The sequence below is a fragment of the Hermetia illucens genome, chromosome 1 (genome assembly GCF_905115235.1).
Source record: "Hermetia illucens chromosome 1, iHerIll2.2.curated.20191125, whole genome shotgun sequence".
NCBI lineage: Eukaryota > Metazoa > Arthropoda > Insecta > Diptera > Stratiomyidae > Hermetia > Hermetia illucens.
The window spans coordinates 72,329,972-72,346,498 of record NC_051849.1 but is presented as its reverse complement, the minus strand read 5'-3'; the positions used below and the strand labels follow the sequence as shown (position 1 = coordinate 72,346,498).

Genomic DNA, 16,527 nt, shown 5'->3' with positions numbered 1-16,527 from the left:
AGGTTTTGTGTATTTCTTAGTACGGAGCACGTAATATATGCATATATTATGTGAGAGTGTTCACTTTCGGGTGATATTGACATTCATAGTCTTGAATTTGAATAGATGTCGGTATGGAAGGTATTTCGGAGCCTAGGCACCATATAGTGGCAGCCTCCTAATTTTTTCAGATTTTTCGGTTTGGTTGCAGTACCCACCTTTCTACCAAATTTGGTGTCAATGGCTATAACAGTCTCCGAGAAAAATGCGTGTGACGGACAGTCAGACAGACAGACAGGTGGACAGACAGACAGTAAACCGATTTTAAGAAGGTTTTGAGTTTACAAGAATGAACCGATTTTAATAAGCCAAAGACAGTGAAGAATCAATAAATTATGGAAAAGTATGGAAGCATATATACTAGAAACAAGTTTAGAGTTTCTACTATAATTTCTGAGAAAAGGTTCCTTGATTTGTTACTGCCATGCCCTTCCGTAAAAAAATTACCATCCGTTAAATCCGTCAAAGTGTCAAAATTTGCACGCCTTATGCCCCTGCATTATGAGCTAGTTGTATTTTCCAGTAATCCGGTGAACTACAGCTCACAAGAAAGCAAATGGCAGGCCAAAATCCCCCATACTACGCGTATTTCTTTCCTGGATTTGCATCTGATCCACCAAAACATGGCATGATCACTCGTTTCTCCATTGTCCAGTTGTCACCATTTTTGAAAAGGAAAAGGTTTAGATTTGAAGAACAATCTGAAGCAGTTCCCAGGATGGTGATGAGTAAAGAACGCTCGATCATATTCTTTGCTGATTGCACATGCAAAAGTCCATGAACTGCGATATGAATTGTTCCCATGCAGTATCCGCCAAATTTGGTCCCACTTTGTCTATTCCCAAATCGTAAATTATAGCTCGCCCAGAAAGCGTTAGGAGGGTCTGTTAAAAGATTCACTTACGTTAGGCATCAAGTATTGGGAAAATCAATGAAATCGGTATAATGTATTGATAGGAGAATATTTTGGAAAAAAAATTCAATTTTGCCAGGGAAAAATGACCGTATTGGCATTAATTAGGAAAAACTGAGCTAAAATTGAAATAAATATGGAAATAAGAATATAGATGATCATCATCATTCAAATGATTATCAATTCACTGTTGCCCTCTGTATTGGGGGGGGGGGGGATGGGAATTTCAAATATTGTTCAAGAATCAAAACAAGCATGAGAAAAACTATCTAAAATAGAGGACAAGAAAGCACTTCCTGCATATGAAGTTTTACACAATTCCTATATAAATAAATATTTGACTAGCGCGAACCCCATTCATATTTGTGCATATTTGTGCATTTGTGCATTTGTGCATATTTCAGACAACGCAGAAAGGAGTCAAGTTTCTTTGAAAAAGACGATTTAAATGTAAAAAACCTATGCAGGTTTCGAAAATCTTTTCAGTACTGAGCTTATTCTGGATTTCAAGATTTCCAGTTGTTATAGTATCTTTAGAACTAGCTAAAAATGGCTCAAGGGAACGAAGTTTGTCATATCCGAGGGTTGCTAAAATCCACGTAGACTGCCGAGGCTAAACCTTTTAGGTAAAAGCCAAATGATCCATTGTTACTTTCAAGCATCAAAGTGATAGTAACAAAGCTCAAGAATCCTACTGTGTATGCATCATACTTCGAAATAGCAAAGTTTCCAAAAACAAAATCCAGGGTACAAGTTGAGTATCGCCGGTTTTTTTCTATGATTTCTAAAAGAACATATGCCTCAGGATTCCAAACTTATTGGTCTCATTTTTTCCAACCTGAAAAATATTCCATAACATAATTTCACTTAACTTATTGCAAATGGCGATATTCTACTGCATTCAGAATTCTATTTTTATCCACTTTTCTTAGCCATTACATCCACTTCGACGCCAACCATGGAAATCATTTACAAATATCTGCGAGCACCTTTACCATGAATTGCCATTTACAAGAAATACTCCCAAGTTTCCAGACAGTTGAGATTTGCACAATGAATGATGCCTCCTACTGTTCCCTGACACAATAATTTGTCCTATTGTCGGCAATCTATATCCAGCAAGACATACGTTCACGCTCTTACATGGAACAAAGGCGATACCATCGAAGATTGAATTAGAAGTTTTTTTCCCTACATACATACAAACGCCACTACATTTTGATTTCCACAAGGTCCTGCTTGAATGTAATTCATTACAAACTTGCGAATTTATGTGACATGCAACAACAGCACAAACATTCTTCGAGGGTTTTATCGATATTTCGTTGCCACCCTTCTGTGGCACCGTCAGAGACACACTTGTCCCGGCCAACTTTCTCTGCCGACATCCTCGTGTTCGCTGCGAACCTTAAGGAAATTTATTGATAGTGTTTTCTTACCTTAGCAAACTTCCAGCGTGCGATCGATAAGTAGGTGGGGGTGAACCGCCCCGTACAACGCCATTTTGCCGATCCCGGTCCAGAAGTAGTAATCTGTAATATACGAGAAGAATATTGAACTCTTGGGGGTAAGAAGCATACATTCAATTTCATTCGCTCGGTCCTACGTTCATTCTCATTCGACAGGACGAAAAGGAATTACGATTTGAACGGAAGCAACGGAACCACAAAACCGCATCAAATGGTCTGCGAATATTCAGGAAGTTCAACGAACGAAGGGACGAGTGATTTGCAACAAAAAGTTCAGTCCGATGAATGAAAATAATACATTCGTCGTAAATTTGTCGAAAACATCTGAAATTTTCGGGTAAAATCTTAGGTACTTTTCAGGGTCATCAGTAGTCTTTCCACCCTAGAATGGTGAATCATCTTTAAAGTATGGGGGGTGCGAATGCGAGTTGTGGTGCGCTGCCTATGTAAATGGGATTTAATACGAGTATCATTTAGGGCATCCTCCACTTATACACACTTTATTGGTTAGCAAATATTGAAAAATTAAAGTGGAACATTATGTTCTCACTTTAGGAAATGAAGCATAACTTCTGAGTTTCGGCGACGGAGCTGTTCAACACACAGTTGACAGCCTTTGAATGGTTGCCCTTATCGATAGCTACTTGATGGGAGAAAGGCATCACTTTTAAAAGAAAGTTTCTGGAATTACCAGCGTGTGGCGCTAGTAACGGCCCGATTTAAGTCAGGTGATTTCAGCAACCATTAAGAGGTAATATCATAATCGAAAATAGGAAGATAATAAATGGAGATGATTTAGTTATATATTGCCCTTAGAATGAACAGAAAGTAGAGAGCTGGACATGTGCTCCAAACTATAGTAAGACGAACTGTATAAGGGTGCGCTGTAATGCACTGTAGCAGCGACATAACTTGATAACCAGGGAGTGGAAACTTTACGAACAACAAATTATTCGAAGCCGTGCGGCAAATTATAACAGTAGAGGTAGAGCAATTCATCAGGCCGGTCGAAATATCGAGGAAGATGCTGCAACCAAGAAACCTTATTAAAATCGGTTTACGTCTGTCTGTCTGTCCGTCACACGCATTTTTCTCGGAGACGATTGTAGCGATTGGCACCAAATTTGATAGAAAGGTGGGAACATTTGTTGAAAAGGTGGGGAGTGCGGTTGGTTGAAAGTGGTCATTTCTTTAACGAACCCATTCTCAGAAATTACGCAACCGAAAAATCTGAAAAAAAATCAAGAGGCTGCCACTATATGGCTCCTAGGCTCCGAAATACCCTCCATACCCATACCTGTTCAAATAAAGTTAATAATAATACATCACTATGATTTTTAGAAATTGGTAGGAAAACCCCCTTAAGTTCACCCTAGAACCACAAAATGCAGTAATCTAGGCTACGGCATACAGCATGATCCTACCAAATTTGGTGAAAATCACGCTATTACTAACAAAGTTATACTAGGTCAAAACTGTCGCTCCTCTGCAAATTCAGGACTATGAATGTCAATATCACTTGAAGCGTCTAACTTCCGGTTTCCCAACTTGTTTTTAAGGGAGATTGAAAGAGTGGGAACGAGTGGGATAGTCCACACGGCGCAAATTCTGATTTTTTTTTTTGGGGTATGACAATCATAGTTTTGAGAAATGGGACTGGATTACGGAGCAATAGTTAAGAACGCTTCGAAAGACGGATTTAAAGAATATTAAGCAGGGTTATATAGAGTTAAAGTCAAAAGGGGTATGAAATATGAAGCCAAATATTCTAGAAGATCAATTGCTGACATCAATGCATTGTCTTTTGAAATGGCAATGGCCAGCAAAGTAGCAAGACAGAGTAGACGATGACTTGAGAGAGCAGTATATCAAATGGCATTGGCTAACGTTTACTGCCAGCTGATTTATAGAGCTCATTGAAGAAAAGCGTTAGATAAAAGCAGTCCACTATGTGATAGCCCTCGCATACACTAGCATGAATGCTGAAGCTACCTTCAGTATAAACTAGTACCTATGTGCTAGTCACAGCGGGACTCTGATCGTGGCCGCCAAATCAATCCATAGACGGAGGGCACCATGAGGGTACATACATAGTAGGTACTCACACTAAACTCCCAGGCCTTTATGTTGTTTTTCGGAAATCTTACTCAGTAGAAGGCACAACTACATCTGCAGCTTCAAGAACTCTTCCCCTGATTTAGGATAACAGATACAACCACTACGAAACTCTTGCAAGGGGAGCAAGCATTTGAGCTATGTTCGCATCTGCAACTTACATCAGACGTCAGATTTCTAGCTGCAGATACTAAAGTGAAATAACTTCAATTAAGGGAAAAAAAACAAATTTTCAAAGAACATGGAAATGAAAGATTTTGGCACAACTTTCAGTTAGTAATATTGAATGCAGCAATGTGCTAAAAATCTCCTTAATAGAAAGAAAAAACCTATAGCTCTCCTACTACAACTAGTTTTATTATTGCGTGTTTGCAGGCAACTTCGCAGCTCCTTTAGTGCAATTGCTACTAATTCCATAAGCTATCTTGAAGTTATTATATATATTACTAGGCGATGCGATATGATATCACCTTTTAAGAAAAGTGACATTTATAAAGCAATATCCCAAACACGCATGTCCTATTGCTTTGCTCGCCATAGCAAAGGATCCCCATAGTTGAATATCATATACGAACCGGAGGTCGGTTTTTCATGCCACAGTCGGCGAAGAAAACAGGGAATCATAACACTGACAGCTTCGCAAACGGTAACCGGCATTACTACTTTTACTAGGAAGAACAATATGATATATCGAGCGTATATATTACTGTATTATTCGCGGATGTTTAGTAATATCTTGTAATGTAATATCGGCCACTACAAAACATTACTTATCACAGGAATAATATCTCGGTGACTTTTCTACTAGGTAATCATGTCTGATCTGATATTACAGTTTAAGGTGATACCACTTTTTCTAGCTAGATGTATTCACATCCTTTCAATGTCATTAAGAAGAATGTAATTATTTATTTTAGAGATTGATGCAATAAATAAAAGATAACAGAGCGAATATTTTTTGAAAAGTTTGTTTCTATTTCCAAAAAGATGTCGCTAAAATAATTGAGGTTATCTGAGTCTAAATTTCGCTTCTTTTGCTCAGGCATGTTTTTGCATCATAAGCTGCTTACAATCTGTCACTCCACATAATTGTTCCAGGGTGTTTAGTTCCACGGGATTCCCATTAACTATTACAGTAACGCTTTTTCAAGTCACCATGTCGTATTTTATTGCGGTTGCACTTTTTTAGAAATATTGAAAAATAAACAAATACATTTTTTCCAGTGAATTTAGACTGACACATCTAAAAATTCGATTCGATCGAAGTTTCTATCTTCATACCGATTCACCGCCTTTGAGGTTTTTCACATTTCAAGTAGAGAAACTTGACTTTTCATCATAGATATGTGACGTCCTCCACCTCTCCCAAAGTATCGATAAAAATCACTTCGACAATGTCCTGTGCAATTTAATCTGAAACAGGTTTGAGGGCAAAAATCGCCCCAAAAATCGTTACCTTCATAGCTAGTAAACGAGCATAAAGCAATAAGAGCAACCATATTGTGGACATCGCTCACCGTTTATCCAATATTTGTAATGGACGGCTTTGGGGTGATATTTTATTACGCTTTGTATGCTGAACTGCCCATGATTTATCATTCGCTACTATCACTGCACCGTTTTTCAATCAGTGAAATATTAGCGCGCCTTAGCAACCACAACGTGGAGGACATGATTGTAGGTGATTTTCCAGAGCAGTAAGCCCAGTATCTAATCTGGTCCCTTCCTCCCAAGGATCAAATTCATCACTGAAGGTCATAAAAGTATGAATCAGGCAGCAGGAAAAAAAAGGTCTGCGAACTTCAGTAAAGTCACTAATAATTAAGTCCAGGAAGGAGTATTTGGCTAGTTTCGAAACTGCATTGAAATGCAAAGCCGCTACTCTGTCCAGCGCCCTCCCATTTTCATCAAGTTTTCATGCTCCTTTGCTAAATCGCTTAATTATCGTGTGACTTACTTTATAGTTACATTTCCTCGGTGTATAACTCTTCTTCTTCTTCGTCCCTCCTCCTCCGACTGGGTAGAGCCCAGCTTTTTGTGCGACACCTCTCTTTACACCTTCGTTAGTCGAGTATTTCATTAGCGACCTGGCGCCTGTCGTGAAAGGTTGCCTAAGGACATAAAAATGTACACATATCCTTCCTTGGATCGCGCTTCCTGAGCAGTCAAGGCTTGCTTTATGTCATTATTAAGAATTCAAATCGATAAGCCATGGAATTTTAGAACATTGGCATCACTCTGCTGGGCGGTGCGAAAATACCCTGCTGGGACTACAGTTTATACTTGCATAGAAACCCCATTTTAAAATGAGTGAAGCCTGTAATCGTATTTGGTGACTTAGAATACTACGTAGAACTACAGATAAAGTTAGATTCCCGAATTGATAACAATGGGCTTACATATGTTAGAAATATCTGCCTTGACGATCAATTGGGGAGGCATCCACCTCTAATCCAGATGTGATGGTTCTTCACAAATTATAGATACACTATTGTGAAAATTCAGGTTACCGGCTCGCTGCTTTTTCTTTCCCTGTATCAGTGCTTCAATTATTCCATTTTCTGCTGCCTTTTACATTCTAGAAGATTTTTCTCCGCTTGCTGACGGGCGTTCTGACAGCTTACGTACTATCTAATGTTTCCTGATCTTCTTAGCACCTCTCAGTCGACAAGAAACCGTGGAAAATACATCACCAGGGATCACCTTGCAAACGCAAGGTGATCCCTGGTGATGTGACTATTGGGACCAAAACACGGGCTTCGGTGTCCTCTTTCGGCACGTCTGGCGTTGGTAGAAATAGTACACCGTTTGTACACCCAGATGCTGAAAATGCTTTGAACGCTCCCTGCGGCAGAACAAAGCAAATGATTACGGCTCCTCTAGCTCGGCAGTGGCCACAGCCACTCCGATTTCTTAGTTAAGGTAAGTGTTTACCTTGGATAACAACGGAGCAATTATCGTCTTCGACAATGGTTTTCAGGATATTTATTCCCTGGAAGGGGCAAGCAAAGTTCGTTCATAACTCGTCAATTAGATGTAAGAAATACTTAGAAGCCGGTAAGGGACCAGATTAATCGAATATTTCGGTGCAAGTACTAACCTAACATGTGTCAAAAAAAAGCCTCATAAACGTTCACGCCCCTACAAAGGAGACTGCAGAGTCGGGGTAGTTAAGCGGGCCCTCGAAGCCTGTCTCAAGTGTTATATCAAAATCATACATGGAGATTTCAACAGTCAAGTAAGGACGGATCCCATATTCAGGCGATACGTCGGCTCCCATGGCTTGCTTAAGAATACCAATGATAACGGACTGCGCATTATTCAGTTAGCAGTATCGCACGAAATGGTTGTCGGAAGTATCTAGTTTGCATGGAAAGTGGTCCACAAACATACGTGGGTATCTCCAGACGGGACCATTTTCAAGCAAATTGACCACGTGCTGACTGAACGCCGTCACCTCTCAGTCTTGATGAATGTGAGAACACATAGGGAGGCCAACATAGAGTCGGACCACTATATTGTCGGCAAAGTGCTCCGAGCTCGAATTACGACACCAACTACAATCCCCTCTGATAATCAGGTGAGAGTGAATACCGAAGCCATTCACATCACAGCCCTTCGCAATATACGCAATGGATGCCGCAATAACCGCACTCAACAGAGATCCTGGAGATGAAGCATCAATAAATGATCTTCACAACCACTTGACGAACGTTATCATTGATACGGCCACAAACATGCTTGGCCCCAGCCGCAAAAGGAGTCGGAACCGCTGGTTTGACGATGAATGTAAGCTAGCAACGGAACAGGAGAATACCGCATACCGAGTAATGTTGTATTCTCAGAGATTCATCACGAACTCCGGCGAGCGGAGAAGCGACTTCACAGACGGAAAAGGAAGCCTGAGAGAACCAACAGGTCCGTGAACTAGGAAAGTACAGGGAGCAACCGCACCAGGCACGCAAGTTTTACTAACAAGTCAGCAGGATGAAACCTTATACACTTTTATGCTCATCCTGCCAACACAAAGAGGGACATCTGATTTCCTACAGAGTGGGCATATTGGACCGTTGGGTTGAGTATTTTGATGATCTGCTCAACAACCAAAATATCAGCGAGTTGTAGGTCCCGCCAACTGAAGACGACGGACAAATACTGGCACCAATAAGTATAGAAGAAACAGTCCGAGCAATTCATCGGCTTAAAAACCATAAGTCGCCAGGAACCGATGCAATTACAGCCGAATTGGTTAAGTATGGAGGCGACTAATTACACCAAGCGGTTCATCAACTGATACTCAAAGTATGGGACAGCGAATCAATGCCTGACGACTGGCAACGAGGCATTATCTGTCTCATACATAAAAAGAGGGATATCATGCAGTGCAGCAGTTACGTTGCTCACGTTGCTGAGTATCATCTATAAGATATTCTCCTCTATCCTGCTAGGCCGGATACTCCACATCATTGGCCCATACCAAGGCTTCATTCCAGGCAAATCAGCAACAGATCATATTTTCTCTCCGCGGCAAGCGATGGGAAAACTGTTGGAATGTGGACACCAGACTGACTAGGCTGACCCTGAACAGTGTGCGAGGCAAGATAAAAGCAGAAGGATCACTCTCGAAACCATTCAACATCACCAATGGTCTACGAAAAGGGGATGCCCCACCATGCGTCCTCTTTAGCGTAACCCTGGAGAAAGTTATTCACGATGCTGATGTAAATGCGGGAGGCACCATCCTCTTCAAATTCACCCAAATACTGGCCGACGCTGACGATATCGACATCTTGGGAAGAGCAATCCGAGATGTACATTCTACCTTCATCCAGAGCAGACGGCGCGAGATTTTGGGCTGCACATTAATGAAGGCAAGACGAAGAACATGATGATAACGTCAGCGCCAAAACCAAGACCGAAAGAGCCAACAACATCGAATCGCACTGGTCAAACGGAAACAAAGAAGATAGGGAGACTACAACTTTGAGACCGTTGATAATTTCTCCTATCTAGGGTCGAAAATCACAACCGATAATAGCTTCGACGATGAAATCCGCGCACGGTTGTTGGCAGCCAACAGAGAATATTTCAGCTTATAAAAACTATTCCGCTTGAAACGTCTCAGTATACGGTCAACGCTCTTACTGTACAAGACTATGATCTTGCCAGTCCTCATGTATTCCTCGGAAACTTCGGTTCTTAGCAAGAAAAATTGCGAACTCTTGGCCGCGTTCGAGAGAAGAATCCTCCGAAGAATTTTTGGCCCCCTACATGAGGATGGACGATTCCGTAGCCTACACAATGACGAAATCTATGAGCGATACCATGACCGTCCGGTTGTGGATAAAATCCGGCTCAATAGGTTACGGTAGTCGGGTCACTTAATCCGTATGGATAAGGATGATCCAGCCGGAAACACTATAAGGCCAATATCTATGGTAGGAAAAGAAGATAAGGCAGGCCCTGCCCGAGATGGATCGATGGCATAGGTCAGGACGCCAGACAACTTTTAGGGATATCGAATTGGTGGACCTTGGCGCAAAAATGGGGTGTCTGGAGTTCCCTATTAAGGCAGGCCTAGACGAGATACCGGTTGTTGTGCCCTTAATGATGAAGTCCTAACCTAGTGTGAGTGCTAACGAAAAGTTGTTGAGGTTTAAATAAAATTGTTTTGCTTAGGCTAACATTTCTTCCCCCATGAAGTGATTTATTGACAATGGTTTGAATGTTGGTTTTTAACCGCTACGATATTGCAACGTCCACCTCCCAAAACAGAGATTTCTTTATATTTATTACAACCCAGGTTAGTTTCGTCAATTATGCATAAAATTATCTTTCACCACTATTTCGAATATTAGTTAGCAGAGTTGAATTTTCCTACCATTCACCATTTACAATTGATGTCATCGAATGTATAATTTGTGTTAGCATCTTCCGTTTTCGGGTTCTGGTGATTACTAGCTGTAACTTGCTACAGTAAATAGCGATGAATCCTTTCCCGCAAAGTATAGGTGATGCTAACCTTGGCACTGTCCAGATTGGCGCCATCTGTACTAACTGAGGGGGACAACCTACCGCAGAGAATATGTCTGGAACATAGTTCTTACAGCAGTTAATCCAGTAAGCAATTTGGTAAACTTTCGTCCTACAAAGAACATCACCCTCTTATTAATAGCGACTACCGAAAAGGGATGTGGTCCCTCTGAAAATCAGCTCTGTTTCGAAACGGCCAATGCAGTTAACTTAGTCAAGTCAAATTTTTAATAATAATTAATGCAGTTTTAAGATTAAAATACGTTCCTCAACAATGGAAAGTGGCCGAAGTTATAAGTAAGATGGAAGCAGTACTTATCATTAAGTAAAGAAAAGGCCCGTCTATCTTATAAGGATGACCAGTTGGAGCACAAATCATCCATTTAAAATCTACGGTCAAATACTGGGATATAATTATCGGCATCTGTAGTGAGTAGTAACTATAGTATATAACACCATAGCCTGCGTGTTAGCAAAAGCACTGCAAAAGAGAACAAATATTGCACTTACCAAATAATATAGGGATGAGCCGCAGATGTAGATATTTTGACGAAGGAAGAATAACGACAGTTCGCATGGAGTGAAGCTACCATTGAGTTACCAATAGAGGTGGAACGAATCCGGAAAAGGACCCGAATATTTCGAGATGGATCGAAAGATGCGGAGTAAAGTAGGCTACAATCTTTCGAGCGTTTTCGAACCAATATGAAAGTTATCGAACAGTACCTCTATTGACTTAGGCATAATATAATAATTTGGCAAAGAGCACGAACGTTGCAGAATGTGTGGTTTCATTCCGATGGCTGAGGTTTATTTTTTACAGCACCGAATTGTGGGCGACACCCGGGGCGAACTCAGCACCAGCAAACAGTATGTATGTAACATATATTGAAATTGAAAGGACTTCAAAGAAAGTTTATGCACGAAGGCAGACAGACAGGCAGTAAACTGATTTTAGTAGGGTTTCATCTCACACAATATCATGAACATTTTATCAGCATCAAGGAAATTTACGAAGGTTTCATAAACCGAAGAGACGTGTCCTTGTCAATATGAAGACAATTTAAATTGTAGACACACGGTACTCAGTAATTTTTTGACTCTGACCTAAAATAATGATAACATATCTGCATTGTAACAGTCAATTTCACGAAAGCCGACCACTCCCAGGTACAACTAAAATGAAACTATTGAACTGACTAGATGGAAACCTCCTGTTAGATATTTTTTAGTCAAAGCGGTAAAACTAACCTAAATTTGTTGATCAACACTTCGCTACAGTCATAAAATTGATCAGAAATGGTTCATTAGTGTGATTATATCAGTTACTTCGGCTGAAAGATATGAACTGAAAAAAGATAAAGCCATGATGCATCTTACCATAAAGTACCGGAACAAACGTTGTACTCATTGAAACTACACACAAATATTGCAAGACTGTATCAACAATTTAATTTTTTGTCGACATTACTCACGGTTATGTGCATTTAACAAAGATAATAAAATCTAAAACAAATGGAAGGAAAAAAGAAAGTTCGATCTAAGCTTGCAGAAATCATTAGCAAGAGCAGATAAAAATGTGATGTTTAGATACGAGTTTTTAGATAAAGTCATTGAATCTGCTATACGCGTATCCCAAGAGCCTTACAACTCAAAATCTGTTCTGATTTAGTGAAACTCGCAAACTATTATATATAATTATTGGAAAGGCCGAGACAAATTCCTCTGGTTTCACACAAACTTCATCCAATGTAATATCATTCACACGACCACGATTTGTCCTTTCTACACAAGACGAAAAATGAATGTGGGAAGTGATTAATTACCTGAGTCGATACTCCTGCATGCTGGCCTGATATGAGGGTGGCGGTGGCCTATGCTGAAATTCAGGATATAGAAGTCCATGGGGTGCACCACGACTATTACACGGTCGACGTCCGCAACGAGCCAAATCGACTGTTGACCCTAGGCCTAAGCACGGTGGACCACCTGGTGCGGTCATACGCCACGCTGCTCCGCTGACCGTTACAAGAATCACTCCAACACCTGGTGAGAAAGAAAAAAAGAAATATTTCAGAGAAAGGAGAAAATATCGTTAGCAAGAGCAGTCAGGCATTAAATAATGTGTCGACATGGAAATAAATGAATTTTTGCTGCCAATGAAGGGGAGCAAACAAAAAAGCACTCGGTGCTCTTTTTTGCAGAACATGAGCGACGAGACAATTATGTGTAATTTAGTACCAGAACTTCAATGACAAATTCCGTAGTTAATTACACGACCAAGAAGATAATTGAAACTGATAGCGAGTACGTATGGTGTTTTGCTCCAACTTGTTGACACAGGAAGGGCACCATAGTTGTGTAATTGTGTGAGAAATTGTGGAGTAGTCATCTAGAGGATACTGTGGGAATGATATTGACAATTTGAGAAAGACAAAAAATGTAAGAAACTTTTGCTAAATTCTAGTTTCATTAGGAAAGCAGTGTTTACAATTCGTTGTAGTCCCCCTATGCTTTTGAATAAGCGAAAAACTTTGTTTCCCTAATTGGAGTTTGGAGATTATTTATAAGCCAGTGGTTAAACAAACAAAGTAGATTTAAGGAAGCTTTCCTTTATTGGGTAAAATTATTTCTTAGAAATCACAAACATTGTACTTCAGGAACCAACTTTCTCATTCATCAGTGAGCTCTCTACAGAGAAAAATAGAGAGAAACTTCCTGAAATACGATATTTACACCTCTCTTCAGAGAGTAGATCAATGAAGAGTACAATTGGTTCCCGCAATACAGTGTTATTACTTCTAACAAATAACTTTAACCAATAAAGGAAAAGTTCCTTAAATCTACGTTATTTATTTGTGGACACTTTCTCCAGCTCAGCACCTCGAAAACTTGATACAATCAAAATCAATATAGTTTTTTCCCTTAGTGAAAGTTATCATGAAAAGTGGAAAAAAATAATAACGAGGCTACTGGTTTTCGAGAAATTCTTATTCGCAAGACTCGGATAGGACTGACTGCTGCAAAATTTATCCACACGGCTGCTCATGCGCCTACCACCCAACCAATGGAATACAAAGTAGTATTTATAGCATGTATAGCGGATAAGGTATCTAACCCATAAGCGCTACGATCAACTTCAAGATACTGTATTCGTCATATAAGTTATTGAGAGACTTAATTTCTTGGTCAGAATGACCGGCTGCGCTATACGTGCAAATTTCGATTCGATTTTTGGAGATAAAAAATAAAAATAATAATTTTCGATTTTTTTTGGAATCTAGTCTAGTGGCAAGGTTTTCTTAAAATTACTAGTGAATCAGTATAAACTCCTTACATCTTCAACAACCCTTCGGCCTAGTTTAAGTCTGAACATACGACGAATTTCACTTTAATATAATTCGCACTCATATCATGTTTACGAATAGAAATGAAATGAAGCGATTACCATCTGTCGCCACTTTCGATCACGCTGCTTCCAGGGCAAAAGTAAGGCAGCGATGAGTTACCTCTGCCCTAGACGAAGCCGTTAGTCAACTTTTTTTCAGTTTAATCTGCTGCACTAGGGCGGTAGCAGGAAAATACATATTTTGACTTTTTAACAGCTAGGATAGGATACAAACAAAAACTGAAAAATTGTAGTAGTTAACTGAGTCCATTATAAGGATGTGACATGCGATAACTGAATGTCACTCCGCGCAGCGTCGCTCAAATTTGTGTTACTACAAAATCGTATAAAGATGACAGGCAGTGCAGTTTAAGGCCGTTGAGGTTGTCAAATAGAGGGACTAAGCATAGGTAAATTCTTGGTTGGTACTAAGCATAACAATTAATAGTCATTCCACAGGCAGAGAAATATCTGCTTTTCTTCACTTCTGTTGCTCCAGAAACCTTTAGCAATACTAATAATAACGCTTGTACCTATCATTACTGAAAGGAACAGCACGCACTTACAGTATGTCATTTCAACTAAAGAACAGCCTATTTGATTCGAAACAGGAACATCAAAGATTTCCGAGTAACCCAGATCCTTTGCTTTTATTGTGTGGGGCTGTCACCCAGTTTTCTTAGCTAGACCCACCACATTGCATTTGTGTGCACTGTATGCTACAATAACTCATCTGGCATGCTTTGCGGTAAAACCTAATGCCACAGGAGCTAATGCGCCGCCACTGTGAGAAGTTAGAAATGTGGCAAGTATATCAAAACAATTCCAAGCCTCGTTCGACGTTCATCAATGAACTTCCCGTTCGCCACTGTTCTTAGCGCTTGTTATGGACACTGTGGCACAGGACATCCAATGCTCAACGCCCTTTATACGGCTCAATGCAGATGATGTTTTCCTAGGTTCTCATAGGAAAACAGATCTCATGCAGTTTGTCTAAAACTGCACCACAGTCTCAGATTGAATCTGAATAGAACACGATCACTCTTAGTGACAACGACCTGACGAGAATTGAGCGGTATAAATATCTGGGATCAATGCTATCAGTCAATGGTAAACTTCGTTATAAAATTGCTTGACCCATCAGCGCAACTTGGATGGAGTGGCATTCTACAACTGGCGTTCTTTGTGATTGACGCATCAACGAGCGTCTCAAATCCAGTAATCTTTCACAATGTCGCTCTCTACGGTTCAGAGTGCTGCCCGGCTATCAAATACAATGAACGGTACCTCCCGGTAATGGAAACAGAGATGTTGCGTTGGACCAGTGCCATAATGTAATGATCACATTCAAAATGAGAGCATGCGTGATTGAAATGGGGTTGCACCGATCGTGGGAAAATTACGAGAGAGGCACGTTCAATCATATGGACATGTAATGCAGACTAACAAGAACTCATTTGCCAGGATTAGTCTGAACATCGAACTTAATGAGAAACTACAAAGGGTCGGCTGAAACCATGATGACTTGATGCGCTAAATGGTAATTTGAGAGCCTTACGACACCATAAAAATCAGTCCTATTGCCAAGCAAAATGGCGCAACCAATCAAGACGAGCCAAGCCCGCTTCTAAATGTTGGATGTTGGAACAGCTAGCTTAAAACTCTCCTCGGATCAACCAAGGAAACGCGGATTTAATCGACCAATCGACCAAGTCTGGAATATACGAAATGTCCAACATAATGTGCGTTGGTATAAAAGTATTATTCACTCAAAATTGGCTTACGAACATGAGTAAATGCTGGGAATTTATACATAACATTTGTCCAGTTTAGATGGTTTGGTACTTGCTGGTGATTAAACTAGAAAAGGAGAATTTAAGAAATGATCATAATCGCTGAAAACTTCTAGATGAACCCAATATTTCAAGCACTTTTGCATGTCGGCGCTATCGCCTCCATGTTACTTCGTTTTTTGTTACAGACCCCAATGGAAAGTCATTCCCGGTTAACTATTTTCCGGCATTTTATTCTGTGGTGAGATAATTTCTGGGATTCCATTGAAAATTCAATTCAATGCCACTCTCCTCTTGACATCAGTTGTCTTCTGCTTTTAAATTATGATAATGTGTTGGAAAAAAGAATGCCTAGAATTTCTGATGATCATCGTCCATATGCGGATTTCGCATTGGACCATAATTGGTATCACTTTAGAAAAGTTTCAAAACTTTCCCGTTTACTTCACTTCAGACTTATTACGCTTTTACATTTCCAATGCAAGCACCACCGCAAGAAGCCTAAGTTACTGGTCGCGCGTTATTGAATGGATGGTTCGAACCTTCGCCCCCCTCTCTATGCATTCAATGAACAGTTCAATGAAAAATTTTAGGGTCCCGAAGGGCAGTATTTATTGTCAAGTTCATTGGAGCTACTTTAGATACAATACTTTCTTATATTTTATTTATTTTGTCAAACAGGATCGCTCCTTGATAGCTGCAAAGAGTATTTCCACTTATACTACATAAAAAAATTATGGCCGGAAAAACACCAAGCCCCTAAATAGAAGGGGAAAT

General features: G+C 40.1%; 1 protein-coding gene across 2 annotated transcripts in view; it reads right to left on the bottom strand.

Annotated features, from left to right (window-relative positions):
- Window positions 1-16,527, bottom strand: part of LOC119661153 (mucin-5AC-like) — a 265,154-nt gene that overhangs the window by 19,870 nt on the left and 228,757 nt on the right. For both annotated transcript variants that reach the window (XM_038070365.1, XM_038070366.1), the window contains 2 exons: window positions 12,396-12,615; window positions 2,392-2,484 (listed from right to left, as the gene is read on the bottom strand). In XM_038070365.1, the coding sequence (XP_037926293.1) occupies window positions 2,392-2,484; window positions 12,396-12,615 (313 nt within the window). The remainder of the gene's footprint in view (window positions 1-2,391; window positions 2,485-12,395; window positions 12,616-16,527) is intronic.